Source organism: Oncorhynchus nerka, linkage group LG16, assembly GCF_034236695.1.
Source record: "Oncorhynchus nerka isolate Pitt River linkage group LG16, Oner_Uvic_2.0, whole genome shotgun sequence".
Classification (NCBI taxonomy): Eukaryota; Metazoa; Chordata; class Actinopteri; order Salmoniformes; family Salmonidae; genus Oncorhynchus; species Oncorhynchus nerka.
The window spans coordinates 31,854,044-31,874,753 of record NC_088411.1 but is presented as its reverse complement, the minus strand read 5'-3'; the positions used below and the strand labels follow the sequence as shown (position 1 = coordinate 31,874,753).

The 20,710-nt window shown below is 44.0% G+C and overlaps 1 protein-coding gene across 3 annotated transcripts; it reads left to right on the top strand.

The window, feature by feature from the left end:
* Nucleotides 1–203: 203 nt before the first annotated feature.
* LOC115117335 (phosphatidylinositol 4-kinase type 2-alpha-like) lies at nucleotides 204–14,264 on the top strand. Of its 3 annotated transcripts, XM_029645806.2 has the most exons (10): nucleotides 1,210–1,968; nucleotides 5,134–5,334; nucleotides 5,484–5,615; nucleotides 7,791–7,944; nucleotides 8,072–8,133; nucleotides 8,283–8,382; nucleotides 10,343–10,476; nucleotides 10,685–10,744; nucleotides 11,926–12,031; nucleotides 14,032–14,264. In XM_029645806.2, the coding sequence occupies exons 1-10, from the start codon at nucleotides 1,645–1,647 to the stop codon at nucleotides 14,085–14,087; spliced, it is 1,329 nt and encodes a 442-aa protein (XP_029501666.1). In that variant the 5' UTR covers nucleotides 1,210–1,644; the 3' UTR covers nucleotides 14,088–14,264. The 3 variants fall into 3 exon arrangements, with proteins under 3 accessions (XP_029501667.2, XP_029501666.1, XP_064858681.1); XM_029645807.2 differs by lacking the exons at nucleotides 1,210–1,968; nucleotides 14,032–14,264 and adding an exon at nucleotides 204–330 and having other exon boundaries at nucleotides 11,926–13,999; XM_065002609.1 differs by lacking the exon at nucleotides 14,032–14,264 and having other exon boundaries at nucleotides 1,216–1,968; nucleotides 11,926–13,999.
* The last annotated feature ends 6,446 nt before the right edge of the window (nucleotides 14,265–20,710 follow it).

The following is a 20,710-nucleotide window of genomic DNA, read 5'->3' as shown; positions in this document are numbered from 1 at the left end:
GGAACTTCTGTGAGTGTAATGTTTACTGTTCATTTTTATTGTTTATTTCACTTTTGTATATTATCTACCTCACTTGCTTTGGCAATGTTAACATATGTTTCCCATGCCAATAAAGTCCCATCACCTCCAATAGGAGTTATTTTACACTGGCTCGGGTTGAACTGCGCAAAAGCCACTCCACGTCATCGGCTAAAGCGGAAGGGAGGAGCGCCCTTCTGCGCCGCTTGGTCATTTTGTCAACAAGCAGCATGATGCATCGCCCAGATGCGTACAGCATCTCGTTTCCATAAAATTAATGTTCGAATTTTCTATTTTTCATTGGGACGGCAGGTAAAGCATTTTTATCAAAAGCAAATAACCTTTTATTGAAAACACAGAACCCTACTAATTAGCCAACGACACATGATTAATTACGTCATTTTTGTTTGGAACGGGGCACCTGGTTTATGCCCAGGGGGCAGCCCGATTCCAAATCGAATGCAAAACACGCTTTTACGGGCGCCCGGTCGAGATTAATCGAACCCCCTCGTTGTACGTTGGATATTAGTTGCCGCTGGTTCATTTAGCCATTAATGTGGAAAGAATGGGGGTTTGGGCGAAACGCCGAAAATAAGGTCTGAGTTTAACACAGCGTTACAAAAAATATATGCCTAAATTTTGTTCTGAGTTAATATCAGTCAGTTAACATGACCTTTATGTGCTTGTTTCAATGACACGGCTAAGGGCTGTTCTTACTATAACGCAACACGGAGTGCCTGGACACAGTCCTTGGTATATCAGCCATATATCACAACCCCTCGAGGTGCCTTATTGCTATCATAAACTGGTTACCAACTTACACCATAGGTATGACAAAACATTTATTTTCACTGCTCTAATTAGGTTGGTAACCAGTTTATAATAGCTGGTTACAAATTTATAGAAATTACTATAGAAATTGTAGTTTACAGTTATGTAAAACTGAATAAAGCTCAGTGATACTAGCAAGAGCAGTGTGCAGGTTTCTGCTTTTTTCTCATCCTATTTAACTGCTACCATGCACCTGCAACAAATATATCTTATATGCGCAAGTGCCTTTTTGTAACATCATACCAAATGGGTGATGGACATCCACAAATGATTACATACCATAATAAATGGACTCTCCCGGATTTACATACAGAATAATATGAAATGCTCTGAGACCAGGTTGCTCTACTTCAAAGTGACTACCAAATTTCAGTGGAATCGAATGCAACCACTGAATTTGACTGAAAGTGATGAAGAATCGTAAATGTTATGATAGAACACTTGAGAAGTAATTTGAACTACCAGCGCCCAATTTTGCCTGATTTACCACATTCATTTGATCAGTGGGGTAATCAGAATATCGATGAGAATCATCGGTTACGTTAAGCATATTTTATTTCACCGATTTCACCACACAACAAGCGTTCCCTCAGAAACGGGGCGGTACCACGAGGAGGCTGGGCAGAGGAAACGCCAATTGCAAGTCTCTATTCCGAGTGGGTGGGTCTTTATGTAGAGGATGACAGTCATGTTTTGTTTGAAAGCTTGGAATCAACAGCATCTAAACAACACCTCGTCTGATTCCCTGGCTCCTGTCTTTACCGGCCGCTGTAATACCCGAAATCCCACGCTGAAATGGAAGAAACGAGCCCCCTCGTCTCTCCTCTCCAGCACTCCATAGATTACAACTACTGCCAGAGCGAAGCCACCAGTCCAATAACTCCGGGTTCTGTGGTGCGAGTGTCGGCTGGGAGCCCTGGACGCAGCCGGGAGAGACAGCCGCTTTTGGCCAGGGACAGAGGGAACTCTCCGCGGGATCCACACAGGAATGAGTTTCCAGACGATCCAGAGTTTCGGGAGATCGTGAGGAAAGCAGAACAAGCCATAGAAGAAGAGATCTTTCCAGAGATCATCTGCCAAGGATCTAGTGGTAGTTACTTCGTGAAAGACTCTCAAGGGGTGAGACGGACTAGCTTCGTCCCGCAACTAGCTTTTTAAATGACCATTTATATAAACAATTTTGACTTTGACTTTTTAATGTTACATGTCATCTGTAACATTAAAACAGACAGGCTTCTAGCTAGGACTGCTAGTCTTTCGAGAGAGAAATGTACACTGACTGACTGACTGGCAGGCAGGCAGACATGGAGACTGATGAGGAGAGGATGCAATCTGTCATTTTTTTTTAAAACGCCCTTTGTTTTCAAGTAAGCCATATAACTCAGTCTAATGCAGCAGCACCAGCACATGATTTTGCTTCCACTGTCTGTCTGCTCTGGCAACCTGCTGTTGCTGATTCTAGCTCTCACAGTGTAGTGATGTCATCATGTTCTGTATTGACTTTCACCAGCATCTCTCTGCAGTGTTGCTTTTTGGGTGCTGTGACAGTTGAGGTGAGCAATTTACACATGGTGGTTTCTAGCCATAGTAGACCTTGCAGTATAGTAGATACGGGATGTAGTTCGACCATGCCAGGCTGGGGCTGTGACCTGGATGTCGGCCAGGGATCTGAACCCTGGTCTATTGTTCAAAACCAACGTCTTAACCATTAGACCAAGAGAACATTCCCTCTTGGGCCAAGGCTGACAAAGATTTGTAAAGTCGCTAGTAGGGAGGACTGCCTCACCATGAAATTGTGAGTCCAACTCACCTCCGCCACATATACACGGTACGACAACAGTAAAGATGCCCTGGAACGCAGCCTATACAACCCTGTACGTTTATATCTCTTGCGTTTAATAGCCACTGGTCCATAGGAGAGGAACAGCAGGCTAGGGAACGGAAATGGAGTATCCATTTTCTTCAGAGAGTGTGAGGATTCTGATTACTCGGCCTACCTCTGGAGAGAAAATGGAGGGCTCTACCTTTATCCATTCAGATTGCTAGCACATGACTTCTCCTAAGCTACAACATATTCACACAGACAGCAGCCTACACAGTACACACAGAGTAAATTGATTTACTATGTTTGTTTGTTTTTTAAACGCTCCTCGGCTGGTCCACGGCAGATCACATTAACGTGTGAACAAAGCACAATACTCTCCCAGCCTGCCTTCTATATATATATATAGGTCTCCTGCATGACAGTGTCTCAACCTTTTCTATACAGGGACGTCAGCACATTTGCTTAGGCCTGAGAACTGATAGTGACTGCTAATCTTTGAAAGATTGGGCCTGTGTGCACTGTGCACCACACTAGTTTTAATAGAAGTTGCCCAAGGCATGTCCAGGATCTTAGTGTCCTTATCCTTAGATCAAGGTCTGGGGGCAACTTCTTTCTATTTCATGCGTCACACCACCGTGTCACTCCACTGTGGAGCTGGCAGCCCACAGACGTTTTTCCCACCCGGACTCGGACTGCCACTGTGCCATATGATGATGCCAGGTCACAGCCCCAGCCTGGCATGGTCTAACTACATCCCATATCTACTATACTACAAGGTCTACTATGGCTAGAAACCACCATGTGTAAATTGCTCACCTCAACTGTCACAGCACCCAAAAAGCAACACTGCAGAGAGATGCTGGTGAAAGTCAATACAGAACATGATGACATCACTACACTGTGAGAGCTAGAATCAGCAACAGCAGGTTGCCAGAGCAGACAGACAGTGGAAGCAAAATCATGTGCTGGTGCTGCTGCATTAGACTGAGTTATAAGGCTTACTTGAAAACAAAGGGCGTTTAAAAAAGCGGGAGACCAGGGTTCAGATCCCACTCATGGCACATGCACTACATGACCAAAACTATGTGGACACCTGCTCGTCAAACATCTAATTCCAAAATCATGGGCATTAAATTATTATAAATGTAGCCTTTTATTTTACTAGGCAAGTCAGTTAAGAACACATTCTTATTTACAATGACGGCCTAGGAACAGTGGGTTAACTGCCTTGTTCAGGGACAGAACGACAAATGTTTACCTTGTCAGCTCTGGGATTTGATCTAACAACCTTTCGGTTACTGGCCCAATGCTCTAACCACTAGGCTGCCGCTTTGAAGTTGGTCCCCACTTTGCTGCTATAATAACCTCAACTCTTCTGGGAATGCTTTTTACTAGATGTTGGAACATTGCTGCAGGGACTTGCTCCCATTCAGGTCTGGGCTCTGTGCAGGCCAGTCAAGTTATTCCACACCGATCTCGACAAACCATCTCTTTATGAACCTCACTTTGTGCACGGGGGCATTGTCATGCTGAAACAGGAAAGGGCCTTCCCCCAAACTGTTGCCACAAAGTTGGAAGCACAGAATAGTCTAAAATGTCATTGCTTGCTGTAGAGTTAAGATCTCCCTTCACTGGAACTAAGGGGCCTAGCCCAGACCATTATTCCTCCTCCAAACTAAACAGTCGGCAATATGCATTTGGACAGGTAGCGTTCTCCTGGCCTCTGCCAAACCCAGATTTGTTTGTTGGACTTCCAGATGGTGAAGCAGGATTCATCACTTCATCACTTGATTCAGCCAACACATTTCCACTGCTCCAGAGTCCAATGACGGCGAGCTTTACACCACTCCAGCCGACGCTTGGTGAACTTATGCTTGTGTGCGGCTGCTCGGCCATGGAAACCCATTTGATGAAGCTCCAGATGAACAATTCTTGTGCTGATGTTGCTTCCAGAGCCAGTTTGGAACTCTGTAGTGAGTGTTGCAACCGAGGACAAACAATTTCTCTGTGCTACGCACTTCAGTGGTCCTGTTCTGTGAGCTAAGCCACATCAATGTGGTTCCAGAGATGTTAAACACTTCTCCAGGTGTTGTGAGATATGATCTTCTGGCACAGTCAGTGAGACTGCGTTAAAGACGACCTGGAACGTGCCCATAGACTACAAAGCTAGCCTCAGTCTCTGTGCTTAACCTCCTGTGTGGCTCCCTCCACAGTTGATCATGTGAGGAAACTCAAGTTCATCCGATTGACTTTAATGGCTTGCAAAACTATTCCAATTCCAGCTTGTTAGCCCCATTCTGCAGGTTCTGCTGCACCATGAATCACCCTCTTTGATTGACAAAGGTTGTGTTATGTCACTTCCTCTGACATTACCACTCTGTCTCTTACTATGGGTAAAGAACATTAGTAGAGTGTAACAAGTACCAATAATAATCCCCTGTCTGTCCATCTGTCTCTAGAACGTAATCGGTGTGTTCAAGCCTAAGAACGAGGAGCCGTATGGTCAGCTGAACCCAAAGTGGACCAAGTGGCTCCAGAAGCTGTGTTGTCCCTGTTGCTTCGGACGGGACTGTCTGGTCCTGAACCAGGGCCATCTGTCTGAGGCCGGGGCCAGTCTGGTGGACCAGAAACTACAGCTCAATATTGTGCCCCAGACCAAGGTAAGGGGGGGGGGGGTTACAGGCAGGAATGCATGCATTCACGTACATACACAGTCAGTCACACACACACATAGGGTATGGACAATAAATTATCTTTCTCTCCCCCTCTCCCATTCATCACTATCTCGCTCTCTCTCTCTCTTCTCTAGGTGGTGTACTTGGCCAGTGATACGTTTAACTACAATGCTATAGACAGAGTCAAGTCTCGGGGAAAGAGGCTAGCTCTGGAGAAAGTTCCCAAAGTTGGACAGCGCTTCAACAGAATCGGCCTCCCTCCTAAGGTGGGTTCAGCTGCCGCCTGGGGTTCAGAACCTACAACTTGGCAGTGTTCATTCGGCATGAAATGGAAGAAAGCAATCTAAAACGGCTTGAAACAGTGAGGCATTGTCTGAACTTGTCCAATAAGAAACACACATTTTGTACAACGTTTAGAAATGTTTTGCAACAGTGAACACAACGCTGTTATGGTGCTTCTGTCTCTGCTTTAGCCAACACTTAATGCGTCATACATGCCACATGTAGCGTTGTTGACTAATTCAACCAATCAAGGGCTTGAGGAGCAGTTGATGAGTTTAATCAGGTATGTTAGTGCTGGGTTAGAACCAAAGCCTGCAATCCCCAGGACTATAGTTGAAGAACACTGCCCTAAAGTAAATAATATGGTAACCCTTAAAGGGGAAACTTACAATTGAAACAATAACAAAACTGGTACCCAGCCTTAGTTTTGGTAAAAAGCTGAGGGATCAGGCTAAATGTAACCACTAAAATGCATCATCAGAGCTATTGATGTAAAGACTGACCATCTAAGATATCAACATTGTAGTTGTAAGCATGTTGAGGCTAACATTTACAATGTTGACAAACATTGGGGTAAAACAAGCTTATATTTTGGGTTCTGATGGAGTACAACAGTTGAACTAAGCTCATGAGGCATTCATACAGTGGCGTGTGATAGTAGTCACACTCCTTGGCATTTTGTCCTATTTTGTTGCCTTACAAACCCCCCCCAAATAAATTCATTCCAGGTTTGTATCATTTGATTTACACAACATGCCTACCACTTTGAAGATGCAAAATATTTTTGTGAAACAAACAAGAAATAAGACAAAAAACAGAACTTGAGCGTGCATAACTATTCACCCCCCCCAAAGTCAATACTTTGTAAAGCCACCTTTTGCAGCTGCAAGTCTCTTGGGGTATGTCCTTATAAGATTGGCACATCTAGCCACTGGGATTTTTGCCCATTCTTACAAAACTGCCCCAGCTCCTTCAAGTTGAATGGGTTCTGCTGGTGTACAGCAATCTTTGAGTCATACCACAGATTCTCAATTGGATTCAGGTCTGGGCTTTGACTAGGCCATTCCAAGACATTTAAACGTTTCTCCTTAAACCACTCGAGTGTTGCTTTAGCAGTATGCTTAGGGTTATTTTCCTGCTGGAAGGTGAACCTCCATCACCAGTCTCAAATCTCTAGAAGACTGAAATAGGTTTCCCTCAAGAATGTCCCTGTATTTAGCGACGTCCATCAATCCTTCAATTCTGACCAGTTTCCCAGTCCCTGCCGATGGAAAAACATCCCCACAGCATGATGCTGCCACCACCATGGGATGGTGTTCTCAGGGTGATGAGAGGTGGTGGGTTTGCGCCGGACAGCATTTTCCTTGATGGCCAAAAAGCTCAATTTTAGTCTCATCTGACCAGAGTACCTTCTTCCATATGTTTGGGGAGTCTCCCACATGCCTTTTGGCAAACACCAAACATGTTTGCTTATTTTTTTATTGAAGCAATGACTTTTTTTCTAGCCAGCTCGGTGGAGTGTACGGCTTAAAGTGATCCTATGGACAGATAATCCCATCTCCGCTGTGGAGCGGGTTCTCCTTCAGTGTTATCTTTGGTCTCTTTGTTGCCTCTCTGATTAATGCCCTCCTTGCCTGGTCCATGAGTTTTCGTGGGCGGCCCTCTCTTGGCAGGTTTGTTGTGGTGCCATATTCTTTCTATTTTTGAATAATGGATTTAATGGTGCTCTGTGAGATGTTCAAGGTTTCAGATATTTTTTTATAACCCAACGTTGATCTGTACTTCTCCACAACTTTGTCCCTGACCTGTTTGGAGAGCACCTTGGTCTTCATGGTGCCGCTTGCTTAGTGGTGTTGCAGACTCTGGGGCCTTTCAGAACAGGTTTATATATACTGAGATCATGTGACACTTAAATAAAGTCCACCTGTGTGCAATCTAACTAATTATGTGACTTCTGAAGGTAATTGGTTGCACCAGATCTTATGCAAGGCACTCTAAGTTATATTCTTCAAGAATCAATGAGTATCATTCCTTTATGAGTCCAAAAATGGATGTAGCTACTGCAGATTGCCACTTTTTTAAAGCCTGCAGGTATAATAATGTAGAACTTCCTGTATGAGCATTTGTCTTATAATAATCCATTTTCCTCCATGGCTCAGGTGGGATCATTCCAGTTGTTTGTGGAGGGCTACAAAGACGCAGACTATTGGCTAAAGCGATTTGAGGCAGAGCCTCTTCCAGAGAACACCAATCGGCAGCTGCAGCTTCAGTTCGAGAGACTGGTGGTCCTCGACTATATAATCAGGAACACAGGTGTGTGCAAGAAACATAGAAACTAGTATTTCATCGTCAGGAACACCGGTATATATGTGTGTATGGAAGGGAGGATGAATAACTGAATTAGATGCAATGTAGCTTGATGCCGTGTTGATGCTTGCAGATCGGGGGAATGACAACTGGCTGTTAAAATATGACTGTCCAGTGGACATAGAAAGAAACCGGGTGAGTAGACTTACAAAATACAATTTTAAATGTAAGATTTTGACTTGTAACATTAGTTTTAAATGGAGTTATTAAAGAAAGTGTGAAACTGGATTGTCACATTCTTATTGTCGCTCTCTCCCTGTGTGTGTGTGTGTGTGTGTGTGTAGGAGACCGACTGGGTGGTGGTAAAAGAGCCTATTATCAGACTGGCAGCCATAGACAATGGTCTTGCCTTCCCAATCAAACACCCTGACTCCTGGAGAGCCTGTGAGTGTCTCTCCCACACATACGTGTGTGTATATGTGTGTTGAAGTGGGAAGTTTACATACACTAAGGTTGGAGTCGTTAACTTGTTTTTCAACCACTCCACAAATGTCTTGTTAACAAACTATAGTTTTGGCAAGTTGGTTAGGACATATACTTTGTGCATGACACAAGTAATTCTTCCAACAATTGTTTACAGACTTTTACTTATTCACTGTATCACAATTTCAGTGGGTCAGAAGTTTACATACACTAAGTTGACTGTGCATTTAAACAGCTTGGAAAATTCCAGAAAATGATGTCATGGCTTTAGAAGCTTCTGATAGGCTAATTGACAACATTTGAGTCAATTGGAGGTGTACATGTGGATGTACAGTGCCTTGCGAAAGTATTCGGCCCCCTTGAACTTTGCGACCTTTTGCCACATTTCAGAGTTTGCTGCACTGAAAGTAAAGGGGCTGAATAATTTTGCACGCACAATTTTTCAGTTTTTTATTTGTTAAAGTTTGAAATATCCAATAAATGTCGTTCCACTTCATGATTGTGTCCCACCTGTTGTTGATTCTTCACAAAAAAAGACAGTTTTATATCTTTTGTTTGAAGCCTGAAATGTGGCAAAAGGTCGGAAAGTTCAAGGGGGCCGAATACTTTCGCAAGGCACTGTATTTCAAGGCCTACCTTCAAACTCAGTGCCTCTTTGCTTGACATCATGGGAAAATCCAAATAAATCAGCCAAGACCTCAGAAAATAATTGTAGACCTCCACAAGTCTGGTTTATCCTTGGGAGCAATTTCCAAATGCCTGAAGGTACCACGTTCATCTGTACAAACAACAGTACGCAAGTATAAACACCATGGGACCACGTAGCCGTTATACCGCTCAGGAAGGAGACTCCTAGAGATGAACGCACTTTGGTGCAAAAAGTGCAAATCAATCCCAGAACAACAGCAAAGGACCTTGTGAAGATGCTGGAGGAAACGGGTACAGAAGTATCTATATCCACAGTAAAAAAAAAGTCCTATATCGACATAACCTGAATGGCCGCTCAGCAAGGAAGAAGCCACTGCTTCAAAACCACCATTAAAAAGCCAGACTACGGTTTGCAACTGCACATGGGGACAAAGATCATACTTTTTGGAGAAATGTCCTCTGGTCTGATGAAACAAAAATAGAACTGTTTGGCCGTAATGACCATTGTTATGTTTGGAGGAAAAAGGGGAGGCTTGCAAGCCGAAGAACACCATCCCATCCATGAAGCACTGGGGTGGCAGCATCATGTTGTGGGGGTGCTTTGCTGCTAGAAGGACTGGTGCACTTCACAAAATAGATGACATCATGAGGAGGGAAAATGATGTGGAAATATTTCCACATCTCAAGACATCAGTTAAAGCTTGGTCGCACATGGGTCTTCCAGATGGACAATGACCCCAAACATACTTCCATGTGGCAAAATGGCTTAAGGACAACAAAGTCAAGGTATTGGAGTGGTATCACAGACTCCTGACCTCAAACCCATAGAACATTTGTGGGCAGAACTGAAAAAGCGTGTGCGAGCAAGGAGGCCTACATTCCTGACTGAGTTACACCAGCGCTGTCAGGAGGAATAGTCCAAAATTCACCCAATTTATTGTGGGAAGCTTGTGGAAGGCTACACAAAATGCTTGACCCAAGTTAAACAATTTTAAAGGCGAAACACTCTAAGTATTTAGTATCATGTAAACTTCTGACCCACTGGGTATGTGATGAAAGAAATAAAAGCTGAAATAATTCTCTCGACTATTATTCTGACGTTTCACGTTCTTAAAATAAAGTGGTGATCCTAACTGACCTAAAACAGGGAATGTGTACTAAGAATATTTTTTATTTTTTATTTTTTTTAAATGCATTTGGCTAAGGTGTATGTAAACTTCCGACTTCAACTGTATGAGAAGAACCCACACTACTTCATTCCTCCTCTCTGTAGATCCATTCTACTGGGCGTGGTTATCTCAGGCTAGGGTTCCTTTCTCTGAGGAGATTAGGGACTTGGTTCTGCCGAAACTGACCGACCCCACCTTCATCAAAGACCTGGAGGAAGACCTCTACCAACTCTTTAAGGTTAGCAGGGGGTTTAATTTGCCTGGCCCCAGATCTGTTTGTATTTCTGCCAACTCTTATGGACAGCACAAACTTACCTGGGACCAAGTTTTTCATGGCCTTGATGTCACTTGACGTCGCAACAAAGTTCTACTCCATTCTGTCACCCTCACAACACTTCTTCATGCCAGCGTTATTATAGTGACATCTTGTCCTGTGTTCTCTACAGAAGGATCCAGGCTTTGCCAGAGGACAGTTCCACAAACAGAAAGCTGTGATGAGAGGACAGGTGAGTTGGTGGGGGAATACCTGGACATCTGAACAGTGTCAGTATTTCTCATTGTCCTCCTATTCAAATCGTGTTGGTCACATACACATATTTAGCAGATGTTATTGTGGGTGTACCGAAATACTTGTGTTCCTGGCTCCAACAGTGCAGTAATATCTGACAATACACAACAATACACACATCTAAAAGTAAAAGAATGGAATTAGGAAATATATGAATATTAGGATGAACAATGTCGGAGTGGCATTGACTAAAATACAGTATGTACATATGAAATGAGGAAAACATTGTGTAAAGTAACTAGTGTTCCATGTCTATGTACATAGGGCAGCAGCCTCTAGGGTGTAGGGTTGAGAAACTGGGTGGTAGCTGGCTAGTGATGACTATTTAACAGTCTGATGGTCTTGAGATCCCTATGGTGTTGAAGGCGGCGCTATAGTCAGTGAACAGCATTCTTACATAGGTATTCCTCTTGTCCAGATGGGATAAGGTAGTGCGATGGTGATTGCATCGTCTGTGGATCTATTGGGGCGGTATGCAAATTAGTGGGTCTAGGGTATCAGGTAGATGTGATATGATCCTTAAATAGCCTCTCAAAGCACTTCATGATGACAGAAGTGAGTACTACAGGGCAATAGTCATTTAGTTCAGTTACCTTAACTTTCTTGGGTACAGGAACAATGGTGGACATCTTGAAGCAAGTGGGGACAGCAGACTGGGAGAGATTGAATATGTCCATAAACACTCTGGTCTACACATGCTCTGAGGATGTGGCTAGGGATGCCGTCTGGGCCGAAAGCCTTATGAGTGTTAACACACTTAAGTCTTACTCATGTCGGCCATGGAGAAGCAGAGCCCACAGTCTTTGGGAGTGAGCCACGTCGGTGGCACTTATCCTCAAAGCGGGCAAAGAAAGTGTTTAGCTTGTCCAGGAGCAAGACGTCGGTGTCCGCGATATGGCTGATTATCCTTTTGTAGTCCGTGATTGTCTGTAGACCCTGCCACGCACGTCTCGTCTGAGCCCTTCGCTGTACTGACGTTTTTCCTGTTCTACTAAGTGTGTGTGTGTGATGCTGAAGCTGTGTTTCTGTCACCAGATCTTATATATGTGTGTGTGTGTGTGTGTGTGCTTCCATCTGTTTGTGTAAACCTGTGCTGAAGCTCTGTATGTCTACCACCAGATTTTGAACCTGAGCCAGGCCCTGAAGGAGCGTAAGACCCCCCTACAACTGGTCCAGATGCCCCCAGTCATAGTGGAGACAGCCAGAGCACCACAGAGAGCCAACAGTGAGTCCTACACACAGAGCTTCCAGAGCAGGAAACCCTTCTTTACCTGGTGGTAGAGGAGGAGGCCAAGTAGAAGAGGAGGTAAGACAGGGAGAGACTGGAGATGGAGGAAGACTGTATAGCACTGGAGCAGAAAGAGAGGATAGTGAGAAGCGAGACAGATGAAGAGGGAAGAGTAGGGAGGAAGAATGGACCAGATTGAGAGACTGGAGAGGAGGAAGAAGAACACTGTTCAAAAACCTCTGCCTTACTTCAGTTTCATCAGCCAAAAAAGCTCTTCCCTGCTCATAACCAATAGGAAGTCAGATATGTTTCTACCTTCCCTGGAACCCATCAGAGACAGTTGTGCTGTAACTACAGACATAAGAGCGAGAGAGTAGTGTCAAAATTCAGAACGAATGTATCTTACAAATAATATTTTTAAATAAATATAAAGGGGTAAAGAATGGTATGTTAAGACAGTTGGGTAGCCCTGCACTGAGATGATTATAAAGACCCCAAACTGTGAAAGACTCCCGCTGTGGCAGAGGTTACGTTCCCATTGCCAATTGATGGTTGTATTTATTGTAACCAGTCACTGAAGGAGAATGCTATGTCTTTTTTTCTATCATTGCAAAATGTCAACATATGGTAGTCCAATCAAATTCAAGTGCACAGAATATCTTTTTACCTAAAGTTAAACATTTCAGCTCCAACGGGTCACTTTCCTTATCAAGTTACAGCCTTCTAGCATCTCTTATGGCCTCTGAAGCATGACATTACCATGAACAGTATGGCCTGTAGCTAGCAAGCAGAGAAGTCAAGTGTCCTGATATTCGTAGCTATAATCTTTATGGTCTGTTAAGGTTGCAACATTACAGTAACTTTCTCAAAGTTCCTAGGTTTTTCAGAAATCCTGGTTGGAAAATTTCCTGCTTTTACCCTTCTGATTCCAGGAATTTTCCGACCAGAAAACCTAGGAATGTTGTGAAAGTTACTGTAATTTTGCAATCCTATGGTGGTATGTATGCATGTGTGCTGTGGTCAGACATTCAGCATTTGGGCCTTATTTGAATGAGTGTCTTCCTTTGACCCAGAAGAGCCTGACCACAGGAGGTTGGTGGCACCTTAATTGGGGAGGACGGGTTGGTGGTTATGGCTGGAGCGGAATAGTATCAAATACATTAAATCAAATGTTTCCATGTGTTTGATGCCATTCCATTCACTCCATTCCAGCCATTATTATGAGCCGTTCTCCCCTCAGCAGCCTCCACTGAGCCTGACTGAAGTAGCCTGGTTAAACCAGAATGAACGCAACGCTCACCATTGTTTCACTTCATGAGTGCCGTGTTAAATACGGGTTAACCAGGCTATGATAGAAGGGCCACGTTACAGGTGGTACTAACTACTCATACTGGGATTGCAGATTGTACTGGGCCATGTTCATTAGGGCAAACCGTGGGAAAATGTTTTGCAACAGAAAACAAAAATAAGCATGTCTTATTGGACAAGGCCAGATGGTACCTTCTGATTTCACTCCTTTTTGGACACTTTTCGTCCATTTCGTGCCTACTAAACATAAACCAGGTAACAGTGCCTGTTGTGTTATGGGCATCTGCATGTGATGGCAGCCCTGTGGCGCCACCTATGGGATGACTGCAATGTACTGTCTCAGAAACGCACATTGCCTGTTTCCTCATATATTGTTTATTTAAATGTACATTTCCTGCTGTAGTAACCAAACTGTCCTACTGATGTATTGTATTGACAAATCACAGGAGGTTGGTGGCACCTTAATTGGGGAGGGGCTTGTGGTAATGGATGGAGTGGAATGGGTTGGTATCAAATACATGGTTTCCATGCGTTTGCCATTTCATTTACTCCGTTCCAGCCATTATGAGCTGTCCTCTCCTTCGCAGCCTCCACTGATACGATTTGTACTGTATGTAAAAAATGAAATGCATAAAGAACTATTGTACTATTCCATTATCAAGGTTTCTTGTACTTTTCTTGTCTCTTAGATTGCATCCTGATTTTCTACCCTTCTCCCAAAGCGAGCCCTTGCACACTTTTCTAACATGGATTTAGCACTCGTGGCAACTCAATCCAGCCCATGCTTACACCAGTCACATGTTTTTAAATCCATGACCGGGACTGTCCAATTGCTGACTTCTAGAGAGGGCGGAGAATTGGGAGGCAGATTTGGTTGATTTATTGCAAAGGAATGTTGATCAAATAAAATCAGGTCATTATGTATTGACTTCCTCTTAGCCTACTATTTCCAGGTAAACACCAGATAATTTAGCGGTACCGTACTGCTGCTGGTTTGTCATTCCACAGTTCAGTCGTGGACACTGGCGGGCGAGCCTCAGGATAATTCTGTTATTCTCTGATGTCTCATTTTAACACGACATGAAAGTTTTATAGAGAACCAAGGATTATTTAGATTTTTTTTTTTTTTTTACTGAAGATTGTTTCATATGATCGTGTTTAGCTTTTTGTGTTGTGTTTTTCATGTATAGTGAAATGTGTGTATATAGTTGTGTAATTGATGTGTGTGTGTGTGTGTATATAGACTGGTATAGTGTGATTGATGTGTGTATATAGACTGGTATAGTGTGATTGATGTGTTCATGCAGGGCTCATCTGTGAAAGAGACCATGGTTAAAACATTTTAAAACAGTATGACTGTGCAGCTGAGCTAGCTGGCTTCTGATGCCGTTGGTTTCTGAGTAGAAACCGGTCTAAAATGTCATGCGACACAAGCTCTACTGAGAGCCTGTGTGTACAAAAGGGGGAAACGGCAGCTCTACTGAGAGCTTGTGTGTACAAAAGGGGGAAACGGCAGCTCTACTGAGAGCCTGTGTGTACAAAAGGGGGAAACGGCAGCTCTACTGAGAGCCTGTGTGTATAAAAGGGGGAAACGGCAGCTCTACTGAGAGCCTGTGTGTATAAAAGGGGAAACGGCAGCTCTACTGAGAGCCTGTGTGTATAAAAGGGGGAAACGGCAGCTCTACTGAGAGCCTGTGTGTATAAAAGGGGGAAACGGCAGCTCTACTGAGAGCCTGTGTGTATAAAAGGGGGAAACGGCAGCTCTACTGAGAGCCTGTGTGTATAAAAGGGGGAAACGGCAGCTCTGAGAGCCTGTGTATAAAAGGGGGAAACGGCAGCTCTACTGAGAGCCTGTGTGTACAAAAGGGGGAAACGGCAGCTCTACTGAGAGCCTGTGTGTATAAAAGGGGGAAACGGCAGCTCTGAGAGCCTGTGTGTATAAAAGGGGGAAACGGCAGCTCTACTGAGAGCCTGTGTGTATAAAAGGGGGAAACGGCAGCTCTACTGAGAGCCTGTGTATAAAAGGGGGAAACGGCAGCTCTACTGAGAGCCTGTGTGTATAAAAGGGGGAAACGGCAGCTCTACTGAGAGCCTGTGTGTACAAAAGGGGGAAACGGCAGCTCTACTGAGAGCCTGTGTGTATAAAAGGGGGAAACGGCAGCTCTACCTAGAACGTCTAAGTGTTGACTTTCTTCTAAATCTCACCTTTCCAGTTGAAATCAACTAATTTTCCTCTACTTTCTTTCTGTTGATGCTCCTTGACATTTATGGTTCAGTGTTTTGGTACGTGATGCTCATATGTCGTGCGGAAGAGCTTTTTCAGTTTGGCCCATAAATTTTCTATAACATTGAGATCAGTGCCTTGTGATGGCCACTCCAATACCTTGACTTTGAAGTCCATAAGCCATTTCGCCACAACTTTGGAAGTATGCTTGGGGTCATTGTCCATTTGGAACATCCATTTGCAACCAAGCTTTAACTTCCTGACTGATGTCTTGATGTTGCTTCAATATATCCACATAATTATCCTGCCTCGTGATGCCATCTATTTTGTGAAGTGCACCAGTCCCTCCTGCAGCAAAGCACCCCCCACAACATGATGCTGCCACCCCCATGCTTCATGGATGGGATGGTGTTCCTTGGCTTGCAAGCCTCCCCTTTTTCCTCCAAACATAACGATGGTCATTATGGCCAAACAGTTATATTTTTGTTTCATCAGACCAGAGGACAATTCTCCAAAAAGTATGATCTTTGTCCCCATGTGCAGTTGAAAACCGTAGTCTGGCTTTTTTATGGCAGTTTTGGAGCAGTGGTTTCTTCCTTGCTGAGCGGCCTTTCAGGTTACGTCAATATAGGACTTGTTTTACTGTGGATATAGATACTTGTGTACCTGTTTCCTCCAGCATCTTCACATGGTCCTTTGCTGTTGTTCTGGGATTGATTTGCACTTTTCGCTCCAAAGTGTGTTCATCTCTAGGAGACAGACCGCGTCTCCTTCCTGAGCGGTATGACAGCTGCATTGTCCCATGGTGTTTATACTTACGTACTATTGTTTGTACAGATGAACGTAGTACCTTCAGGCGTTTGGAAATGGCTCCCAAGGATGAACCAGACTTGTGGAGGTCTACAATTGTTTTTTTGAGGTCTTGGCTGATTTTCTTTTGATTTTCCCATCATGTCAAGCAAAGAGGCACTGAGTTTGAAGGTAGGCCTTGAAATACATCCACAGTACACCAACAATTGACTCATGATGTCAATTAGCCTATCAGAAGCTTCTAAAGCCATGATATTTATTTTCTGGAATTTTCCAAGCTGTTTGAAGGCACAGACAAATTAGTGTATGTAAACTTCTGACCAACTGGAATTGTGATACAGTGAAATAAACTGTAAGCAATTGTTGGAAAAAATTACTTGTGTCATGCACAAAGTAGATGTCCTAACCGACTTGCCGAAACTATAGTTTGTTCACAAGAAATTTGTGGAGTGGTTGAAAAATGAGTTTTAATGACTAACCTAACTGTATGTAAACTTCCGACTTCAACTGTGTGTATGTATAAATGTGCATACATACACTTATATTTAACTTTGCAAGTCAGGTAAGAATAAATTCTTATTTACAATGACGGTCTACCCCGGCCAAACCCGGACGATGCTGGGCCAATTGTGCACCGCCCTATGGGACAACCAATCACGGCCGGACGTGATAGAGCCTCTTGCGCTGAGAAGCAGTGCCTTAGACCGCTGCGCCACTTGGGCCCTCCGCCGTGAACAACTCCTGCAGCTGACACAGATTCACAGTCACCTCTTTACCCACGGTATATAAATTGCATACATAATTGGCAGTTTTATTTTGACTCTTTTCAACCAGGTAAGTCATTGATAACTACAGCTGTACAATAACTACAGCTGTCAGATTGAATGATTCCTAACCTTGATGCTTACCCTAACCTCACCTCCTTAGTTCTAACCTTACCTTAAAAACCTTCACCTGTCAATCTCTGTGCTGAACCTTTACCTTCGGATCTGCCGACTGAATATCCACATCTTAAACGATAACAAACTCACCCAGTCAGAGATGTTCCCTGAGCCCGCCTTCCTACTCCTCCACCCTGGCAGACACCACTATGTGGAGGGCCCCGCCACCGTGGAGGAGGGAGATGGAGATGCTGCCTCCGCATCCATCCTCCCCAGGGGAGAGACACCAAGAGTGGTGAGAAGATCCCACCAGATGGGCCTACCTGTGGAGGATATGAAAGGTTAGGGTTAAGGGCTAGCACTCACTCGTTGCATTTGCATTGTTTTTCATGTGAGTTTGTTTCTAGGTGCAACTTGATCTTACTCAGAGGAATGACTGTGCCAGTTACAGACTTAGGATGGTGTGACTGAAGCATGTCCTGGCCAAGGAGAAACTCTGTGCCCTTATTTGTTTACGGCGGGGTTATGGTTTAGGAAAACCTCCTGGCCCTTTGTAAGGGAAACCCGGTGGGGTGCAAGGCAAGCTGCTGCCAGTCTACCTGTCCTTGATTGTTTAATCCTGCTTTGAGGAGAAGAGAGAGGAACCCGGTCCATCCGGTCCCAATGACTATTACACTGCATCTGGTAAGAACCAGTCTACTGATACAGTAACTCTGGTAAGAACCAGTCTACCGATACAGTAACTCTGGTAAGAACCAGTCATCTAATTAAGTCTGCTTGGTCACACATGAAGAACTGACACAGTGGCAGGCAGTGTAATGGTATTATCAGAGTTATGTAAGGTACAGTAGTTACCTGGCTGTGTCACTAGGTCAACTGTAGCCTACTGGAGGAAAGTAGGGCTCCGCTCCAATATCCATACTAGCATTCCATACTAGCATTCCATACTAGCATTCCATTTAAAAAGCATGCCCAATACATTGCTCCATTTGAAGTTGTATGTTAGTGTGGTTATTTGGAATGTAGCCATTCTCTCTCTCCACCATGTGGAATTAGAAAGCATTTGATCTAATTCAGTTAATTCAGATTGTATGATAGGCCTATCTACTGTGTTTCTGTTGAGGTTCTAGAATAGACGGCAACCTGAGGAAGTCACTTTAGAATGTTATGCACCGAAGGTGACACATCAATAATGTAAGTGAAATGCTGCACTAAGTAAAATATTGCATTAACCCTTGAATTGTCTCTTCTTGAAAAACAATTCACCTTAAAATTCCTATTACTAACAACTCAAATAAGAACTTCCCTTAGTTTTTTTTCCAACTTCATGTTTATTTTGGAAATAACGAGTTCTACTAGGAGGTTGAGTCAGGTCATTCCAGCAATGCCATATTAGAATGACAATTTGCATAGCATTTGTGACCGACCACCTCGATTTGAAAGTTTAATTTTTTTTACGTAGGATAAGAGATTCAGAGCTAGAAAATAGTACACTGCTCAAAAAAATAAAGGAAACACTAAAATAACACATCCTAGATCTGAATGAATGAAATATTCTTATTAAATATTTTTTTCTTTACATAGTTGAATGTGCTGACAACAAAATCACAAAATTATCAATGGAAATCAAATTTACTAACCCATGGAGGTCTGGATTTGTAGTCACACTCAAAATTAAAGTGGAAAACCACACTACAGGCTGATCCAACTTTGATGTAATGTCCTTAAAACAAGTCAAAATGAGGCTCAGTAGTGTGTGTGGCCTCCACGTGCCTGTATGACCTCCCTACAACGTCTGGGCATGCTCCTGATGAGGTGGCGGATGGTCTCCTGAGGGATCTCCTCCCAGACCTGGACTAAAGCATCCGCCAACTGTTGGACAGTCTGTGGTGCAACGTGGTGGATGGAGCGAGACATGATGTCCCAGATGTGCTCAATTGGATTCAGGTCTGGGGAACGGGCGGGCCAGTCCATAGCATCAATGCCTTCCTCTTGCAGGAACTGCTGACACACTCCAGCCACATGAGGTCTAGCATTGTCTTGCATTAGGAGGAACCCAGGGCCAAACGCACCAGCATATGGTCTCACAAGGGGTCTGAGGATCTCATCTCGGTACCTAATGGCCTCCCTCAAAGAAATGCCACCCCACATCATGACTGACCCACCGCCAAACCGGTCATGCTGGAGGATGTTGCAGGCAGCAGAACGTTCTCCACGGCATCTCCAGACTCTGTCACGTCTGTCACGTGCTCAGTGTGAACCTGCTTTCATCTGTGAAGAGCACAGGGCGCCAGTGGCGAATTTGCCAATCTTTGTGTTCTCTGGCAAATTCCAAACGTCCTGCACGGTGTTGGGCTGTAAGCACAACCCCCACCTGTGGACGTCGGGCCCTCATACCACCCTCATGGAGTCTGTTTCTGACTGTTTGAGCAGACACATGCACATTTGTGGCCTGCTGGAGGTCATTTTGCAGGGTTCTGGCAGTGCTTCTCCTGCTCCTCCTTGCACAAAGGCGGAGGTAGTGGTCCTGCTGCTGGGTTGTTGCCCTCCTACAGCCTCCTCCACGTCTCCTGATGTACTGGCCTGTCTCCTGGTAGCGCCTCCATGCTCTGGACACTACGCTGACAGACACAGCAAACCTTCTTGCCACAGCTCGCATTGATGTGCCATCCTGGATGAGCTGCACTACCTGAGCCACTTGTGTGGGTTGTAGACTCCGTCTCATGCTACCACTAGAGTGAAAGCACCGCCAGCATTCAAAAGTGACTAAAACATCAGCCAGGAAGCATAGGAACTGAGAAGTGGTCTGTGGTCACCACCTGCAGAACCACTCCTTTATTGGGGGTGTCTTGCTAATTGCCTATAATTTCCACCTGTTGTCCATTCCATTTGCACAACAGCATGTGAAATGTATTGTCAATCAGTGTTGCTTCCTAAGTGGACAGTTTGATTTCACAGAAGTGTGATTGACTTGGAGTTACATTGTGTTTAAGTGTTCCTTTTATTTTTTGGAGCAGTGTATATCATACACTGCAGTTGAGGAACAAACAAATGGGAAAGTAATTCTGCTTTTAAAGTTGATAAACTTGTAACCACACTTTTGAGAAAATAGACCTTGAATGTTTTGGTAAACCTACTGGAGAGCTCTTCTTTGTCTACACCCATTCAGCATCGTTCACACCCTCTTAAGCCTTTGCCCCACACATCTCTTTAATGATTCACATGTGAGGCCATGTGCTAAATAGTGAGTACGGTAGTTTTCTAACAAAAGATTTCCAGACTAGAGGCCGGTTTATACTACTTCTATAGACATGTCTGTATACAGTTGTCGCAGTGACATCATGAACATTCTATTGTCGTCCAACATCAAACATGTCGTTATGAAAAAGTATAAACACACAAGAACAACAGGCTGCATAACATAATGCAGCCTGGGGGTCTGAAATAGAATAA